This window comes from Myotis daubentonii, chromosome 17, assembly GCF_963259705.1.
Source record: "Myotis daubentonii chromosome 17, mMyoDau2.1, whole genome shotgun sequence".
In the NCBI taxonomy this organism is placed as follows: domain Eukaryota; kingdom Metazoa; phylum Chordata; class Mammalia; order Chiroptera; family Vespertilionidae; genus Myotis; species Myotis daubentonii.
The window spans coordinates 28,973,359-28,989,685 of NC_081856.1; the positions used below are offsets into that span (position 1 = coordinate 28,973,359).

Consider the following 16,327-nt stretch of genomic DNA (forward strand, 5'->3'; position numbering starts at 1 on the left):
TCTGGAAGTTCTGCACAAAAACAGAATTTGTTCACGCAACAACGGAAGCTGCTGATGAAAGATCAATTCCTGCAGAAGTAGTAACAGCAGGGTAGCTAATAATAGCAAGGGTAACAACAATGATCTCTAACACTTCGAGTGGTTACTTTGTACTTTAAATAATTTAGTTCTCATAAAAATCTATGAGCTAGAAGCTATTATTATCCCTGTCTTACAGATGACGACAACTGTTGCACCAAAAGGCTAAATATTACCCCACATGTCATACAAAACTACCAAGAAATAGAGTTGGGATTTAAATGCAGGCAATCTAAGTATAGAATCTATGTCCTTAATCACTATAATTCCTCTAGGCTAAAAGCTATTTTCCAACCAAAAAAAAAAAAAAATTGATTTCAAGTTTTAAAAGCATCCAGTGGAGATATGGAAAAGAATAACAGAATCACACGAAAATAACTGGTCATTATCTGTCTGTATAAAAACATGTAGTTTCAGAAAAATTATACAAAAGCAATTCTCCTAGCTAATCATATCTTGCACACTTCCAGGTGGCTATATGATCTGTACATTCGAACCACTGCAGAGCCCAGCTGGTATGGTTCAGTGGTTGTCAACCTATGAACCATGAGGTCATGGTTCAATTCTGGGTCAGGGCTCATGCCTGGGTTGTGGGCTAGATCCCCAGTAGTGGAAACGCAGGAGGCAGCCCATCAATGATTCTCTCTCATTGTTGCTGTTTCTAGCCCTCTCCCCCTCTTCCTTCTGTTATCTGAGATCAATAAAAATATATATTTAAAAATTACTAGATGTACCAGTTAATAATGCGGATTTTTTTTCAATAGATGGAGTTACACATATGTTGATATATATGTGATTTGATATGTATGCTACTTTGTTGTATTGAATACAAGCTTCAAACCTTCATATGTCAAATTTTGTGAAGGTGTTAACATCATAGATATTTTTACGCTTAAAAATGTCAAATTTCATGCCAAAAAAAGAACATTTGCAGGAAGTTTTAATTCATTACTTTATTTATAAGAAAAGTGCTGCTGAAAGTTATCATATACTTCAGGAAGCTTATGGTGAACATGCTCCATCTCAAGATACTTGTGAATGCTGGTCCAAACACTTTAAAAATGATGATTTCGATGTGAAAGACAAAGAACATCCAGGTCAACCGAAAAAGTTTGAAGATCAACAATTACAAGCATTATTGGATGCAGATGGGTGTCAAACTCAAAAACAACTTGCAGAAAGATTAAACGTTGCTCAGCAAACAAATTCCAATCGCTTACAAGCAATGGGAAAGATTTTAAAGGAAGGAAAATGGGGGCCACATCAACTGAAGGAAAGACAAATGGAAAACGGAAAAGTCATCAGTAAAATGTTGCTTTAAACGGCATGAAAGAAAGTCTTTTTTGCATCGAATTATGACTGGTGATGAAAAATGGATTTATTTTGAAAATCCCGAATGCACAAAATCATGGGTTGATCCAGGTCAACCATAAACATGGACTACAAGGCCAAATCGCTTCGGAAAGAAGACACTGCTCTGCGTTTGGTGGGATCAGGAAGGTGTGGTGAATTATGAACTTATAAAACCAGGTGAAACCGTTAATACTGATCACTACCGACAACACATAATCAATTTGAACCAGGCTTTGATCGTGAAATGACCAGAATGTGCCAGAAGACACGGCAAAGAAATTTTGCTTCGTGATGACGCACCGTCACACACCTCAAAACCAGGTAAAGACACGTTAAAAGATCTTGCCTGGGAAGTATTAACCCACCCACCATATTCACCAGACCTTGCTCCCTCAGATTAACACTTGTTCTGATCGATGGCACAAGCACTTTCTAAGCAGCACTTCAAAACATACGAAGAAGTGGAAAATTGGGTCTCTGAATGGTCTGCCTCAAAACAAGAAAAGTTCTATTGGGACAGTATCCACAAATTACCTGAAAGATGGGGGAAATGTGTAGCTAGCGATGGACATTACTTTGAATAAAGCACTTTTGATGTTTCTCTTGAAATGATCGTGTTTTCTTTGGATCTCAAAATCCACATTTTTAACCAGTTAATAGTTAATCCGCATTACTAACCAGTTAATAGCTAATCTGAACTATTAATCGGTTAATAATTAATTTGCATTATTAACCACAATAATTCAGCTTTTGTAATCAAAGAAAACACGATCATTTCAACAGAAACATCAAAAGTGCTTTATTCAAAGTAATGTCCATCGCTAGCTACACATTTCCCCCATCTTTCAGGTAATTTGTGGATACCGTCCCAATAAAACTTTTCTTGTTTTGAGGCAGACCATCCAGAGACCCAATTTTCCACTTCTTCGTATGTTTTGAAGTGCTGCTCAGAAAGTGCATGTGCCATCAATTGGAACAAGTGGTAATCTGAAGGAGCAATACAACAAAATAGCATACATATCAAATCAAATATATATCAACATATGTGTAACTCCATCTATTGAAAAAAATCCGCATTATGAACCAGTACGCCTAGTATATTAAATTAAAAACCACTGCAGAAAGGTTTACCTGAAGATTTTACCTTCCCAAGATTAAGATGAGAAAGCATTCAAATCAATAAGGACCCAGCTGCATTAATTCCTGCTGTCTTATTAGAGGTTGTATTACACTATTATTAAGGATAAATTGAAAAGGGAAAAAAAGACTAGTAATAGGTGCAATAAACCTTTACAGGAATGCAAGGGCCTACTCATATTTCCACGTCACCCTGAACAAATATTAAGAAACTTGGTTTTAGTTTTGTCTATATACAAAACTCTAGGACATTTACTTCAACAGGGGCACAACATATAAAAGACACCAAACATATTCATAGAAGAAATGGCAAACAGAATTGAAACCTCAGAGAAATTTAAGATTAGGAAGTCCAACTAATCTGATAGTCTCAACTTACAGTTAAGAAATCCGGGGTCCAGCAAGGTTAAAAAAAATTGCTTAAAATCAGAGAACTGCTTAGTAGAGGGCAGAGATTACTAAACTAGTATTATAGGTAAGAGATTATGTCCTAAATAATTTTCCTATGTATGTGATAAAGTAAAGACGCTTAAACAACATGCAGTTAACTAATGTCAAATTCTATATTTAAAAAAAATATATTACATTCTAGAACAGCCGTGGGCAAACTACGGCCCGCGGGCAGGATCCGGCCCGTTTGAAATGAATAAAACTAAAAAAAAAAAAGACCGTACCCTTTTATGTAATGATGTTTACTCTGAATTTATATTAGTTCACACAAACACTCCATCCATGCTTTTGTTCCGGCCCTCCGGTCCAGTTTAAGAACCCCTGTGGACCTCGAGTCAAAAAGTTTGCCCACCCCTGTTCTAGAACTATAGTGTCCAAAACATAATCACAGTGATTATTTACATTTAAATTAATTAAAGAAAATAAAGTTAAAAACTCAGTTCTTGGGATGAATAGTCACATATAAAGTGCTCAGTAGCAGTATGAGGCCAGTAGGATACTGCATAAGCACAAATAGAACATTTCCATTACCACAGAAAGTTCTATTTACAGTGCTATTCTAGAACATCTTTATAAGGTACATTTTCACTAAGATTCATTTAAATTGTGTTATGAATAAAGTTGAAAGGACTGCTTTGCAAACTCTGATCACTGAGAAATCTACTTACCTTTCTTTCCCATATCTGGATCTTTCCCCTCCATAATTCCTTTGAGTCAACAGCATTCCCGAGATCTTCTAAAGATACAACATCAGCAGAAAGGTATTCTGCAATTTTCTGACAATTTCTATAAGTAAAAGATTAAAATTAAATATAGGGTTTTATATTTTAAATAGATTTAATGGTTATAGTTTAGTACAAACCTAACGGGCAAAAATGCAAGTTCATATTGTTGCTTTTATCTACTTTTTAAAATATAGAATACCCATTCAGTCAGCCTCTGAGTGAGTTACTATCACCTATCACATGTTCATTTAATCCTAACATCCCCAGGCATTGAATTATTACCTTTAATATTACAGGTGAAGAAAGAGACTTTAGCTTAATATGTGTTGGCTTAAGTCTATCAGATGCACACACACACACACACACAAACACACAGACTCGCCGATTCCTTATCTTAAAAAAGAGAACTAATCTCCTAAATTGTCCCCATATGCACTTATCACAGACTATCATGACTATTACCATTCCTGTTTCTCCCTCACTTCACTGAAAAAGATCAAATCTCACTTTAACTCAGCAGCATCTACTGATGTGCTTGGCATAAAGTAAGTGCTCAGTAAACACTTGTTGAATGAAAAAAATCATGAAGTTAATAAACCTAATTTAAATACTCTTTAAGGATCAAACTGTAATAGAAATTGATCCTTACTAAAATGTCATAGAACACAACAGTATATATTTATTTCTATATTGGCACAGAAAGCAAAAAAAAATTATAACATTATAAATTCAGTGTAACCATGTATCCATAGTATTCATTATGGTGCTCAATGGACAATACAATCCTACTTAAAAGCACACTGTGAAAATTAATGCAAATATATATATATATTTACATTGATAATATTTACTAAAAACTTAAACATACCAAAAGTACAAGTACACAATAAGAAAAATCTAGATTCTTTTCAATTAATCTCCATTCACAGTATGATATAAAACTATCTTGTCACATTAAAATTTTTTCAAATGCCGAGTCTATTTAACAGGATAACATGTTAATTGTAAAAAAAGAACAAAGGCAGTAATCAAATGAACAAAGATACTTACATTTCACAATGATTTCCTGCTATGGTAATTTTTGCTGAATACCATTCTTTTAAATGTTTTAATGCTCCAACAGTAGGCAAACAGTCTTTTAATTTAGGAGGATCTTTGTCAGAGGGCAACAGTATTATGTCTATCATTGCTCTACCTAGAAAGAGAAAAAGGCATTTTTGTAATTTTATAAAAATGTTAGATATGAACTACCTTAAAACAGTACCATGAACGATTGACTATTATGTTTATCTAGAAGATAAAGGAAAATTTTATCTTTAATTTCTAAAATTCTTCAAAACAATACACATCTTTAGGAGCTAAAAAGTTTTAAATGTTCATCATTTGATTCAAAGCCATGTTATTTTGAAATAGTTATCATGTGCGAGAAAACAATTAACTACAACACAATTACTTGTCAATTATGCACCAGTGGTTAATTACACACATTGCTCTCATCAATACTATTGTACTGAACAGAGAAAAAACAATCCTGTGCAATTTCATCACATTTTTCTATACTTAACTTTGTTATAAAAAGGGGAATGAATCCGTTTAAAATTGTAATGTTCAAATAAATTCTCTTTTTAAAAAAGCAAAAACACTCAGAAAATGCAATTATACTGACATCACTGGTTCCTGAGAAAGATAACTTCATGAAACTTTACATTTTATAAAATTATGAACTTACTGAAGAAGCAGAACAATCAAAATGAAACAGAAGCAAAATAAAAATTTGGCAATGAAAGTATTATAATTTTCCAAACCAATTTTGTCTCACTATATATTTCAGTATTTTGAACTTGACACATTTTGCTTAGAAAAATTGATATTTTTTAATCTATGTGTTCAGTTATTTCCATGCAGAATCTTTTATACTAAAATATGATCTTGAGTATAAGGCGCAAACTGTGATCTATAAAACCCATGGTACTTGCATAGGCTTTATTCATCACTGTATACTCAGCTCCTACTACAATGCACGTCATATAACTGACAACAAATATCTGCTTAATAAATGACCTTGAATAAGAAAAACATTCAAAGAAAGCTCTTTGAAAGTTTATTTGTGGAAGCAAATTATACCAAGCTTTAGATGCCAGCTACTTAACACAAAGAAATTGGAATTTAAGACAAAAACAGTTTAAAGCTAGTATGATGCAGTATTCATAAAATATGATTCTATAAAATAGTTCTATTAAAAAATGCTAAGTCATAAAATAGTTCTATAAAAAAATGCTAAATCAGTGGCTTCTCTTATTGCACAACTTTAAATTTGATATATATAGCGATTTCACAGCATAAAAGAATGTTATTAAATTATCTAGGTGAAAGAACTTCTTCCTCCAGGAGTTGTGTATGGACTAATGTTCTATAGAACATACTCTGTAAAACATTGGTATGTAGTGGAAAGATTCTTCAGTAAAAAATAAATTAGGAAACAGATGGGTATTTCATTTTCTAAGTTCTAATTTTTGTCTCACTAAATAAAAACAAATAAGAGAACTCTAATGTCTCCAGAATGTATTTTATTAAACTAGTAAACTATGTTCTGTCTCAACTTCAATTAAGAAATTATTTTTCATTTTGAATTTCAAAGTTAAAAGTGACAACCCAAGGATAAAGACTGAATTTATCACTCACAGAAAGTGTAAGATATGATACAAATTATTGAAAGCGGTCATAAAACATTACCAGGAGCAGGAAGTTTGTCTGATAACTGATGCAAGTTTTCTGCAGATTCTTCATATAGACTAAAATAAAAGGGTAAGTTAGAAAAAACAAAAACACATACACATTATGTCTCATCATAAATACTAATGCATCTACATATTAGATACTGTTAAGTATGTTAGATGCACTATCTCATTTGAGCCTCATGATAATTCCATGAGGTACTACTATAATACTATTGTGGTCCTTAATTAAAAGAATTTCCCTAAAGTTACATAATTAGTAGGTGTGGAAGACAGGATGCTAATCCTGAGTTTAATTTCTCAGTCATACCCAAAAACAAACAATAACAAAGATAAGCTCCCTAAATTAAAAGTATTTATTAAATAAAAATCATAACTAATAGACCAAGCATTATTTTGAATCCTAAAAGTAAGGTATTTGCTAAGTGTTTAATAAAGGATACTGTTTTGCTCTGAATTGCATATAACGGCCCTGACTGGGAAATATAAAGCTCTACTCAAATTCTTCAAAATCTTTTAGATTGATCCATATGATTATTTTTTTCACAAAATAGTTTATTATAAATCATAAAGGTATTTAAATCCTGTATTATAAACCCACCATTGTCTAAAAAACGTAAGGCATCTATGATAAAGTATAGTACTCAAGCTCCCTCTTGTGGAAATAATTAGCAGGTCATTTACTAGAAATACTTGCTTTTAGACTTGTCTATCATCTTGTAGTAGTGGTGGAAAACATAAGGAATTATAAGTGATCTGAGGCTGGAAAATACCTTAGAATCCTTTGAAAGGATCTCAACGCTTTACAAATAAGAAAACAAAGGACCACAGAAGTTAAGTGGCCCAAAATCATGTAACTACTAGACACTAGTTATATAACCCCCAGTTCAAGGTTCTTTCCACAATTCGACAATGTCTCCCTTCGAAATCAGTACAAACAATTGTGACCTAAAAATAGAAAACTGAAACTTCTTAAAAGTCTGTAACAATTTATTGAAATATAAATTGACTACTAAAGTAAATAAAAGTGGTTTTTCGTAATGCAATATGGGAGATTAAAATAAAAGGCACTGATTATGATTCAAGACAGAATATTTCATGAAAAAAAATTATCACCACTTGTATCACCTGAATCAGCTTATATATTGTACAATTAAAAAAAACACTAAAAGTGAACTCAATTATCTATTTAATCCTCAAAAACTCTTTATGAATTTTTAAAGATACTTAAAACACTGTAGATATATAGAAATTAAAGAAATAATATTTCAGCCTGAAATAGCAAAATAACAATGATAGTTTGCTTTGAATGCCCAGTTATTAATCTTAAAGGTTCTATTCATTACAAAATGTAATTATCAGGCTTATTAAATAAAATATCACTTTTTATGGTTCCTACAATCATGTAAGCTAAAGCTAAGTATTATCTGACTCCAATTTTTGCATTTTAAAGAATTTTACTCAAATGACCCAAATTGTCTGATGTCTTCCAAAACGAAAAGTTGAAAGTGTCAAGTAACTAAAATCCTCTACTATAGCTGCTAAAATATCTAATCTTCATTCTATAGCTAAAATACTATCTAATGTGAACTAAAGATATTATAAAAAGCATATAAGCATACTCAGCCAAGGATAAGGACTCCCTGCTATTATTATCTTCTTCCTCAAAACACTCAACAGCACTCAGACATTCTTCGATATTTGTTTGTAGAAGATCTTCAATTTCATCTTTTTCTGTACCAAAATGTATCTCTTCCCAGTCAGAACTACAAAACTAATATATCAAAAGATGGCATTAAATGATGGGTCCGTGAAATTATTTATATTAAATAAAGACAATCACTAATGACTATTATTTCTAAATTTATATTACCTGATAAAATCCACATATGGCTTGCACTGCAAAGAACCACTTCTTGGAGCCAAGTACACCGCCCACTGAACAGGCTTGAAAAAAATCACACTTATTAGAAGAAAGACATACCACAATTAAGCAGATGTTATAGTATATATACTTAGAGAATTATATAATTTTGATACATATAGGTAGTCCAAGTTATATATGTAATATATGTATATATAATGTGCATTATACACACACGCATATATTCACTCACCATGAATACTTTTTTTATATTTATACACATACACACACACACACACACACACATATATATATATATATAATGTATATATTTTTTAATTGATTTCAGAGAGGAAGGGAGAGGGAGAGAGAGATAGAAACATCAATGGTGAGAGAGAATCACCGGCTGGCTGCCTCCTGCACACCCCCAACTGGGGGTTGAACCCACAACCGGGGCATCCGCCCTTGACTGGAATCAAACCCAGGACCCTGTCCACAGGCCGACCTTCTATCCACTGAGCCAAACCAGCCAGGGCTAAAATCTGTATTATTAATCATCATTTGAAACAATAAAATCTACCATAAAGATGTTGCAAAAAAAAACCCACTGTATTCCTATTAATTCACACAAAACTCTGAAAGTCATTTTAGTGAAAACAATGCTCTCTTCAAAGACCAAGAAGGTCTGGCTAGAAAGGGAGTAGTTAAAGAGTAACTATAACCTAAGACAAGGAGGATGCTCTCCTTGGAGCTGGAATATTAACAGTGGATATGAAATTAAGGTTCTCTCCAGGGTGAGTGTAAGAAAAGCATGAATGTAGAGCTATGCATACAAATTAGATTCAATGGAGAGAGAAGCAGAAATGTAGCAATCGAGGCTTAATTCATGGAAGCTAGGAAAGATGCTAAGTGCCTATTACCAACTATATTCAGTTAGCACAGAGATGGCAAAAGATGTAATTGTGTCGCCTTCTGTCTTCCTGTGATAAATCCACTAGATATTTTACAAAATAGATACTAGGAAGAGGAAATTGACAAAAGAAAAAAGAAAAATAAGACAAAAGCACAGCAAAAAAAAAAAAAAAGTGATAAAGCTGCCGTGATATTCAAGTCAAGTCTAATGTGCTAGTAAATGGATTCTAAAAATAGCTACTGTGATTAAAAAATAAAAACAAACAAAAAAGAAAAGTTTATTTCCAGTACCAAGAAGTGCTGTGCTGGAGAAAAGAGGGATTCATGCTGTACTTACCAGGGAAAGTACTATCTTCTGGATTAATTGAAGCATAAATTCTTCTTTTCAGAAGGTGATAAACATTTGCTGCTGTCCAGTCTGAAAAGGAGATGACAGACTAACTCAATGGGCTCAAGAGTTACATAATCTAGGCCTATTCTAATGTCACCATTAGAGACTCTCAAGAACAACATGTTGAACGTAAAAGAAATATGCTCTGCTCAAGTCTTGTCATATCTAAAGCAAGCGGAGAAAATAGGAAACGCTCCCGGTTTGTGCATGCTAGCCCGGTGACATATCCAAAATCCCCCCCAAAGAAAAATTATGCTGAAAAGGAAACCCTGTCACAGCACCCTATACACAACCACATACACTTCCTCCTCAAAATGCCTGCTTGGTCAACACAAATAAAAAGTGCAATACCGGGTCTAGACAGGCGCACCAAAAAGCAGTGCCTTCTCCAACAGTTCAAAATGTTTTAAAGTTATGATTTGTTTGTGTTTTTTGTTTTTACTTATGTGCTGGATGTCTCCTCCCATTAGGATGTAAACTCTAAGAGACTAAGAGTCTTTTCCATCGTGTTCTTTTCTGTACTGCCTGCCTTTGCAACACAAGAGACAGATATACCTATGGAATGCAAATATTTCCAAAAAGCAGAAATTCCATTACTAAAGCACAGAGGATGTATTCAATGAAATTTGTACTGTGGCCAAGAACTTCTGGGCGCCAAAATGTTGCACCCAACAAGGTGGCCCTGTTTTTCCAGGAAGATAATGAATCATGTCAGCCCTCATCAGTTCGATCCGCGATCGAGTCCCAATTGCCTGGAACAACTCGATAGTTTCTTCCCCAGCAGAACTTGGTAGCAAACTCCCATCCCTTCTCCTCCCCCGACAGCCGTTCCCGCGCTTTCTCAGCCCAGCACTCACCGGGCTGCTTCTCGGCTCCCTCCGAGGACGACGACCATGGCGGGCGATCCGGCTGCCCACCCACCGCCGAGGGCACTTTTCCTTGCCCCCAGATGACCAGGAGCAGGTACCGATCCATCGCTCCCCCGCTGCGCCAGGGTCTCAGCGCCCCGATCCCACATCAAAACAGCCGCGCGCCGCTGACGTACTTCCGGTTCCCTTCTGTTGAGGTCGGCTGGAAATGGTGTGCTCGCCGTTGGTTTTCCTCAGCTTTTCCAGCAAAGAGTGAATTTCGGGAGTTATTCTCGAGAGAGCCGCATGATTTCCTCCTTCGTAACGAAATAGCGGGCGTGGGAAGGCCGGAGGGGACCCGGGAAAAGCGGAGGAGTGGCCGAGTGCTGGCTGGCCCAGGAACTGTCCTGCTTGGCTGGGTGCGTTTCCCGCCGGGCCCGTGATGCCGCGGACCGCCCCGGACTCCGGAGACTGGAGGACGGCTCTGCGAGTCGGTTAGCATGTCGAGTTTCTCTAGGGCGCCCCAGGTGAGCTCGGACTCGGTGGGTTGATGGGATTCATTACACTGACAGGAGGAGTCAGTGGCTGCAGCTGACGTAGTGAAGCTGAATGGGCAGGAAGCCGAGTCCTTGGACCAGGGGGTACCTCTGGGAAGCACAGATGAGAGGGTCGTGGCCCTGGCCCCTACTTGCTCGTGTTCTCTTTGTATTCGTTCCCCCCTCTTTTCAAGCAGCCCTTTCCATGTCTTTTGTTCCCGGCAAGAGTTTTAGGAGAGAAGGTCAGAGAGGTAATAAGATGGATCGCGTAGGTAGGGCATAGTAGATCATTGTCAGAATTTGGGTTTTTTTACTGAGTACAACGAGAACCTATGGGAGGTTTTCGAGCCAAGGCGTAACATGATCGCATGTTAAAGGGAGCACTCTGGCGTGCTGGGTTGAAAATAGACTGTTTAGAGGCCAAGAATCCCTTTGGAGGTGGTTGCTGTGATCCAGGCTAACCATGATGGTGGCACAAACCCAGGTACTAGTAACCGTGTGGTGTGAAAAATGGCCAGGTTCTATTTGATGGTGGCGCCAATAGGATTTCCTGAAGGACTGCAGGTGGGAGGGGTAGCAAAAGAAGAAGCAAGGGTTACTCCAGGGTTTTTGTTTCAGCTGCCAGGAGGGTGTGCCATCAGTTGAGGTGGGGAAGGCTAAGACTGGAGCAGGACTCAGTTGGAAGAGCAATTCCGTTTTGTGTTTCAGTTTAAGTTGCCTCTGAGCCCAGTTCTGCTCCAAGTGTGATTCCTTCCTGGGACAGGTCACTGTTACCTGTCCCTGATGAGGTAAATACAAGAATTAAAATCAAACATTTTTAAACTTGGATAATAGTTTGGCATTGTGGCAGCATTTTAATTTTTTATCAAAGTTTTTTTTTTTTCTTTCTGTATTGATCTACATTGGATTGGGGGATTAACTAGTCTTTTGCTACGTGTGGTTTAAGCAGCACTGAAGTGCAGATGTTAAGAGGGCAGCTGGATCCAAGTGTAGAGTTCAGGGAAGAGGTCCAGGCTAGAGATGTGAATTTGGGAGTCATCGGCAAACATGTGGCATTTGAAGGTATAGGTCTGGATGAAGTCTTTGAGGGAGTGAGTATAGAGAAGAGAGGAGGGCTTATCGCCGAGTTCTGGGACATTTCAACATGTCAGAGGCAAGGGATAACGGGACAACCAGCAAAGTGGGGGGGGGGGGCGAGGGGGGCGGGGGGACACACCACCAGGAGGTGTCCTGGAAGCCAAGTGAAGAAATACCCAGGAGGGGAAATGATCAACTGTATGGAGGACTTAGAATTGACCTATGGATTTAGGAGCATGCAGGTCATGGTAACTTTGGCAGGCAGTAGAGGGGTAGTGATAGGTGTGGGAGAACAAAAGCCAGATTGGAGTAGGTTGAAAAGAGAATGTGGAGAGACAAACTTAATTAAGAAAAAGGAAAGGAAAGAAATGAGGCAGTTGCTGTTGGAGAAGTGAGGTCAGGAGTTGCTTTCAAAAAAAAATTACCATGGAGAATTGCAATCATCTATAAAAATAGATGTCACCCAGTATCAGAAAACTCATAGCCAATGTCACTTCATCTGTACCCCCATTGACTTCCTTCCCTTCTTATTGAATTTGAGGTCAAGAAGAGACTCATTATTTCATTAGTAAATATTTCAGTATGTTCTCTACAAGACAAGGATTTAAGAAAATCACAATATCATTTATCAAAGCTAAATGAAAACTTAATTAATATCATCAAATATCCAGTATGCTTAAATTTCCAATTTTATCCTATATCGTGTATTACACAAATACATAATATTTCTACAGTTTGTCTCTGTGGATTAGGATCCAAAAATGCAATAAATTGTTGTTTTGGTAAGTCTCTCTTATTAAATAGGTCCCTTTTCCTTGCAATTTGTTGAAGAAACAAGATTGTGCTGTAGAATTCCTGCTTATTTGAATTGTTTTATTAGCTCATAAGCTGAGAATGGTAGGGAAAGGATATGGGCTAGAAGCTGTCTTTATTTACAAAACAATCACAAGTTTCAATTAAAAATACAATAGCATTTACAGTGGCATCAAAATATATAAATTAGGGATAAATCAGACAAAACATATCAAGGGGAACTAAATAGAGGCTAGAAAAATGAGAACAGGAGAAAAACAGAATTGGTAGCAGTTTTATAGGCTGATTTGAGGTTGTGATTATTAAGTTGAAAATGAAACCAGTAGCCTAGTTGTATTTTTTCCCGCATCGTGTAGCTGCTTGTGTATGTGCATAGAGGAACCATCTGGTCGAGATCTTTCTGGGCTGTAGGTGTCCTCGAGTTTGAAGGCGCTGAAAAGATGGTGATCTATGCCTAAGGCAGCCTAAATATGTCTAAGGCAGTTTTTTTTTTTTAATTTACGTTTATTCAGCATCATTCATCTATACTTTTCCAGCCACATTCTGCTATTTAATTTTCTCTTTGAATTAAACTCCTGAATAGTCTTCAGTTCCTAATTCACCACACATCTTCTACTTCATACAGGCTTTTTATTACCCTTCCAACTTTTCTGCTATGCCAGATAAAAAATATAAGTCATTATGTAAAGGGAAATAAATATTTGGAATATTTTTAATAAAGCATGATGCATATTACTAATAGAAAAACAGGCAGGAAAAATTATCGTATTGTTCTTTGATGATATATAATAATTATTTCTATTTTAATTAGAATTTTTTTATTTGTTTCCTCTTCTGTTTTTCCAAGCAATGGGCCACTTTTGCTCGAGTTTGGTATCTCTTAGATGGGAAAATGCAGCCCCCTGGCAAACTTGCTGCTGTGGCATCAATTAAACTTCAAGGATTGCATAAACCTGTGTATCATCAACTGAGTGAGTATCATTTAGACCTGTAAATTAACCACAATTTACATGCCAGAATAGAATCTTGAAGTAGTTTGAGTGAGCTGCTCTTAAGGACCTCTTTTTTTCCTGATGATCATTTATTTCATTCTTACTAAAAACCTACTAGAGCACTAAAATGAATCTGGCTTATTCATAGGAAAACCATACAGACCAGTTTGCTTAGGACAACCCCAGTTTATACCATTGCCCCAGGAAAATTATCAGTGGCCCCCTCTTTCACACTCAGAAATATCCTGATTTGGGCTATAAATTATATGTTAATTTCTATCCATGTTTCTTCACGCAGCAATATACGTTTGAATGGACAGGTTTTAAAAACAAGCAAGTAAGCTTGCCCTCTCTTCTAAAAACCTTTTCCTCCAGAAAGCTATGTAGAACTAGCTAGGCATGGAAAGTTTACTTTTTGCTTTTTTAAGTTAATAAATTTGCTTTTCTGTATCCTTTTTCCAAAACAAAACAATTTGCTTTCATACTAAAAGACTTCTGCTTATTATAGACTAGCGGCCTGGTGCACAAAATTTGTGCACAGGTAGTGTCCCTAGGTCTTGGCCAGTGATCAGGGCTGATCAGGTTCCCCGCCTCCCCGCCTCCCCGCCTCCTCCTTCCCTCACTGCCTCAGCGCCCCGCTGCTGCTGGTCCGCACTGCTCCCTGGTCGTCAGCGCATGTCATAACAAGTGATTGAACTCCCGGTCTCACAGTCAAACTCCTGAGGAGACACTTTGCATATTAGCCTTTTATATAGAGAGATTATATATATAGACTAGTTGCCCATTGCACGAAGATTCGCACAATAGGCCTTCCTTCCTCTGGCTGCTGGCACCGGTTTTCCTCCGGCACCCAGGACTCAGGCTTTGGTCCAGCCGCAGCGGAGAAGCCAAGCCTCTTCAGTCTTCAGTCTTCAGTCTTCACTCCGTGCCTGCATATGCAAATTAACTGCCATCTTTGTTGGGTTAATTTCCATAGTCGCTCACAGTTTTGATCACAGTTTTAATTACCTTTTTATTTTGTATCATGAAATATATATACAAAGAGATAGAAAGAGATGTATCTATCTATATAAATATAGGTATTATTTTAAAGAAAATTAATGATAATAGTGAACTCAATACCCATGCACTCAGTTTCCAACTTATTTTTGCGATTATAAACAACATTGCTTTCAATATTCTTGTACCTTTTTCCTGGTGCTCACGTGGAAGAGTTTATCTGACATCTCAGTAAAACAGGAATTTCTGGGTTCAAACCTGCCTGGGAAGCTAGCTAGTCTTTATGCCAATGTCCTCTCCTGCCAACAGCATGTAAGTTTCTGTTACTCCTCATCTTTAGAAACACTGAATATTTTCATTCTTTATAATTTTGAACACTAGATGTGAAATGCTCTCTCTTAGTGGTTTTAATTTACATTTCCCTGATTACAAATGGAGCTATCTCTTCATTTGTTTATTAGCCTTTTATCAGTTCCTCCTCTGTGAAATATCTGTGCGTGTCTTTTGCTCTTTTTTTTAAACTGGGTTGTTTATTCTTTACTTTTTTCTAATTTTTATTATGAAAGTTCTAGCTCTTTCAGAAATGTTCAGTATTGTACAGTGAATTCTTTTATGCCCTTAACTTGGATTCCATAGTTCTAAACATTTTATCATATATCTTTTACTCAGTCATTTGAAAACAAGTTGAAGATGTTATTATTATCTTCCCTACATACTCTAGCATATGTCCCTAAGTAAAAATATATTTTCCTGTGTAACCAAGTGCTGTTATAAGCAAATAAATAAGTTAATTATGCAGTTTAATATCCAGTGCAGTTTCAAAGTTCCCTAGTAGTCCCAAGAATATTTTTTTTAACTATTCCTTTTTTGAACTATGGTCCAACTAGGGTTATATATTGCCTTTAGTTATGTTTTGTTTTAGTGCCTTTTAATCTAGTATAATCCTTCTCTTCTTTGTTTCTTACAATGAATCTTGTGAGGAGTCCAGGCTAATTTTCATGGAGAGAACTTTGTAAAAACACATTTTTCACCGTTTTTCTGGGATGCCATTCTTCCTCTTTCTTCACCCCTTGTTGATTCCATTTTCCCGGTTCCCTTTTGCTCTCTTCAACTTTCTGAACTCCCGGTCATTTTCTCCCACTACAAGCGGGTGTGTCCCAGAGCCCAGTCCTTGGACCTCTTCACATTCCCCATGTGATCGCATTCAAGCCTCATGCTGCTAAATACAGGGTGGGGCAAAAGTAGGTTTACAGTTGTGAATACGTGAAACCCAGTTTATTCTTGTATTATTATTTATTAATTATTGTATTATTTTCATACTGTAAACCTACTTTTGACCCACCCTCTATAATCTCTATGCTAATGGCTCCCAAATTTATGTCTCCAGTTTTGACCCTTTTTCTATATTGCAGACTCA

General features: G+C 36.4%; 2 protein-coding genes across 6 annotated transcripts in view; one reads left to right on the forward strand and one right to left on the reverse strand.

Annotated features, from left to right (window-relative positions):
- Positions 1–10,716, reverse strand: part of MTBP (MDM2 binding protein) — a 53,401-nt gene extending 42,685 nt beyond the window's left edge. Inside the window, exons 1-7 of the mRNA XM_059671805.1 lie at positions 10,503–10,716; positions 9,592–9,672; positions 8,352–8,425; positions 8,101–8,252; positions 6,477–6,535; positions 4,794–4,938; positions 3,687–3,804 (exon numbers count right to left, since the gene is read on the reverse strand). Of these exons, the coding sequence (XP_059527788.1) occupies positions 3,687–3,804; positions 4,794–4,938; positions 6,477–6,535; positions 8,101–8,252; positions 8,352–8,425; positions 9,592–9,672; positions 10,503–10,620 (747 nt within the window). The 5' untranslated portion in view covers positions 10,621–10,716. The remainder of the gene's footprint in view (positions 1–3,686; positions 3,805–4,793; positions 4,939–6,476; positions 6,536–8,100; positions 8,253–8,351; positions 8,426–9,591; positions 9,673–10,502) is intronic.
- Positions 10,717–10,852: 136 nt separating this feature from the next.
- MRPL13 (mitochondrial ribosomal protein L13) overlaps positions 10,853–16,327 on the forward strand; it is a 30,883-nt gene continuing 25,408 nt past the window's right edge. For 4 of the 5 annotated variants that reach the window (XM_059671808.1, XM_059671809.1, XM_059671807.1 and 1 more), the window contains exons 1-2: positions 10,853–11,020; positions 13,767–13,890. In XM_059671808.1, coding sequence (XP_059527791.1) covers positions 10,994–11,020; positions 13,767–13,890 — 151 coding nt within the window. In that variant the 5' untranslated portion in view covers positions 10,853–10,993. Of the gene's footprint in view, positions 11,021–11,477; positions 11,514–13,766; positions 13,891–16,327 lie in introns of those variants that run through there. The other variant, XM_059671810.1, reaches the window with a different exon arrangement.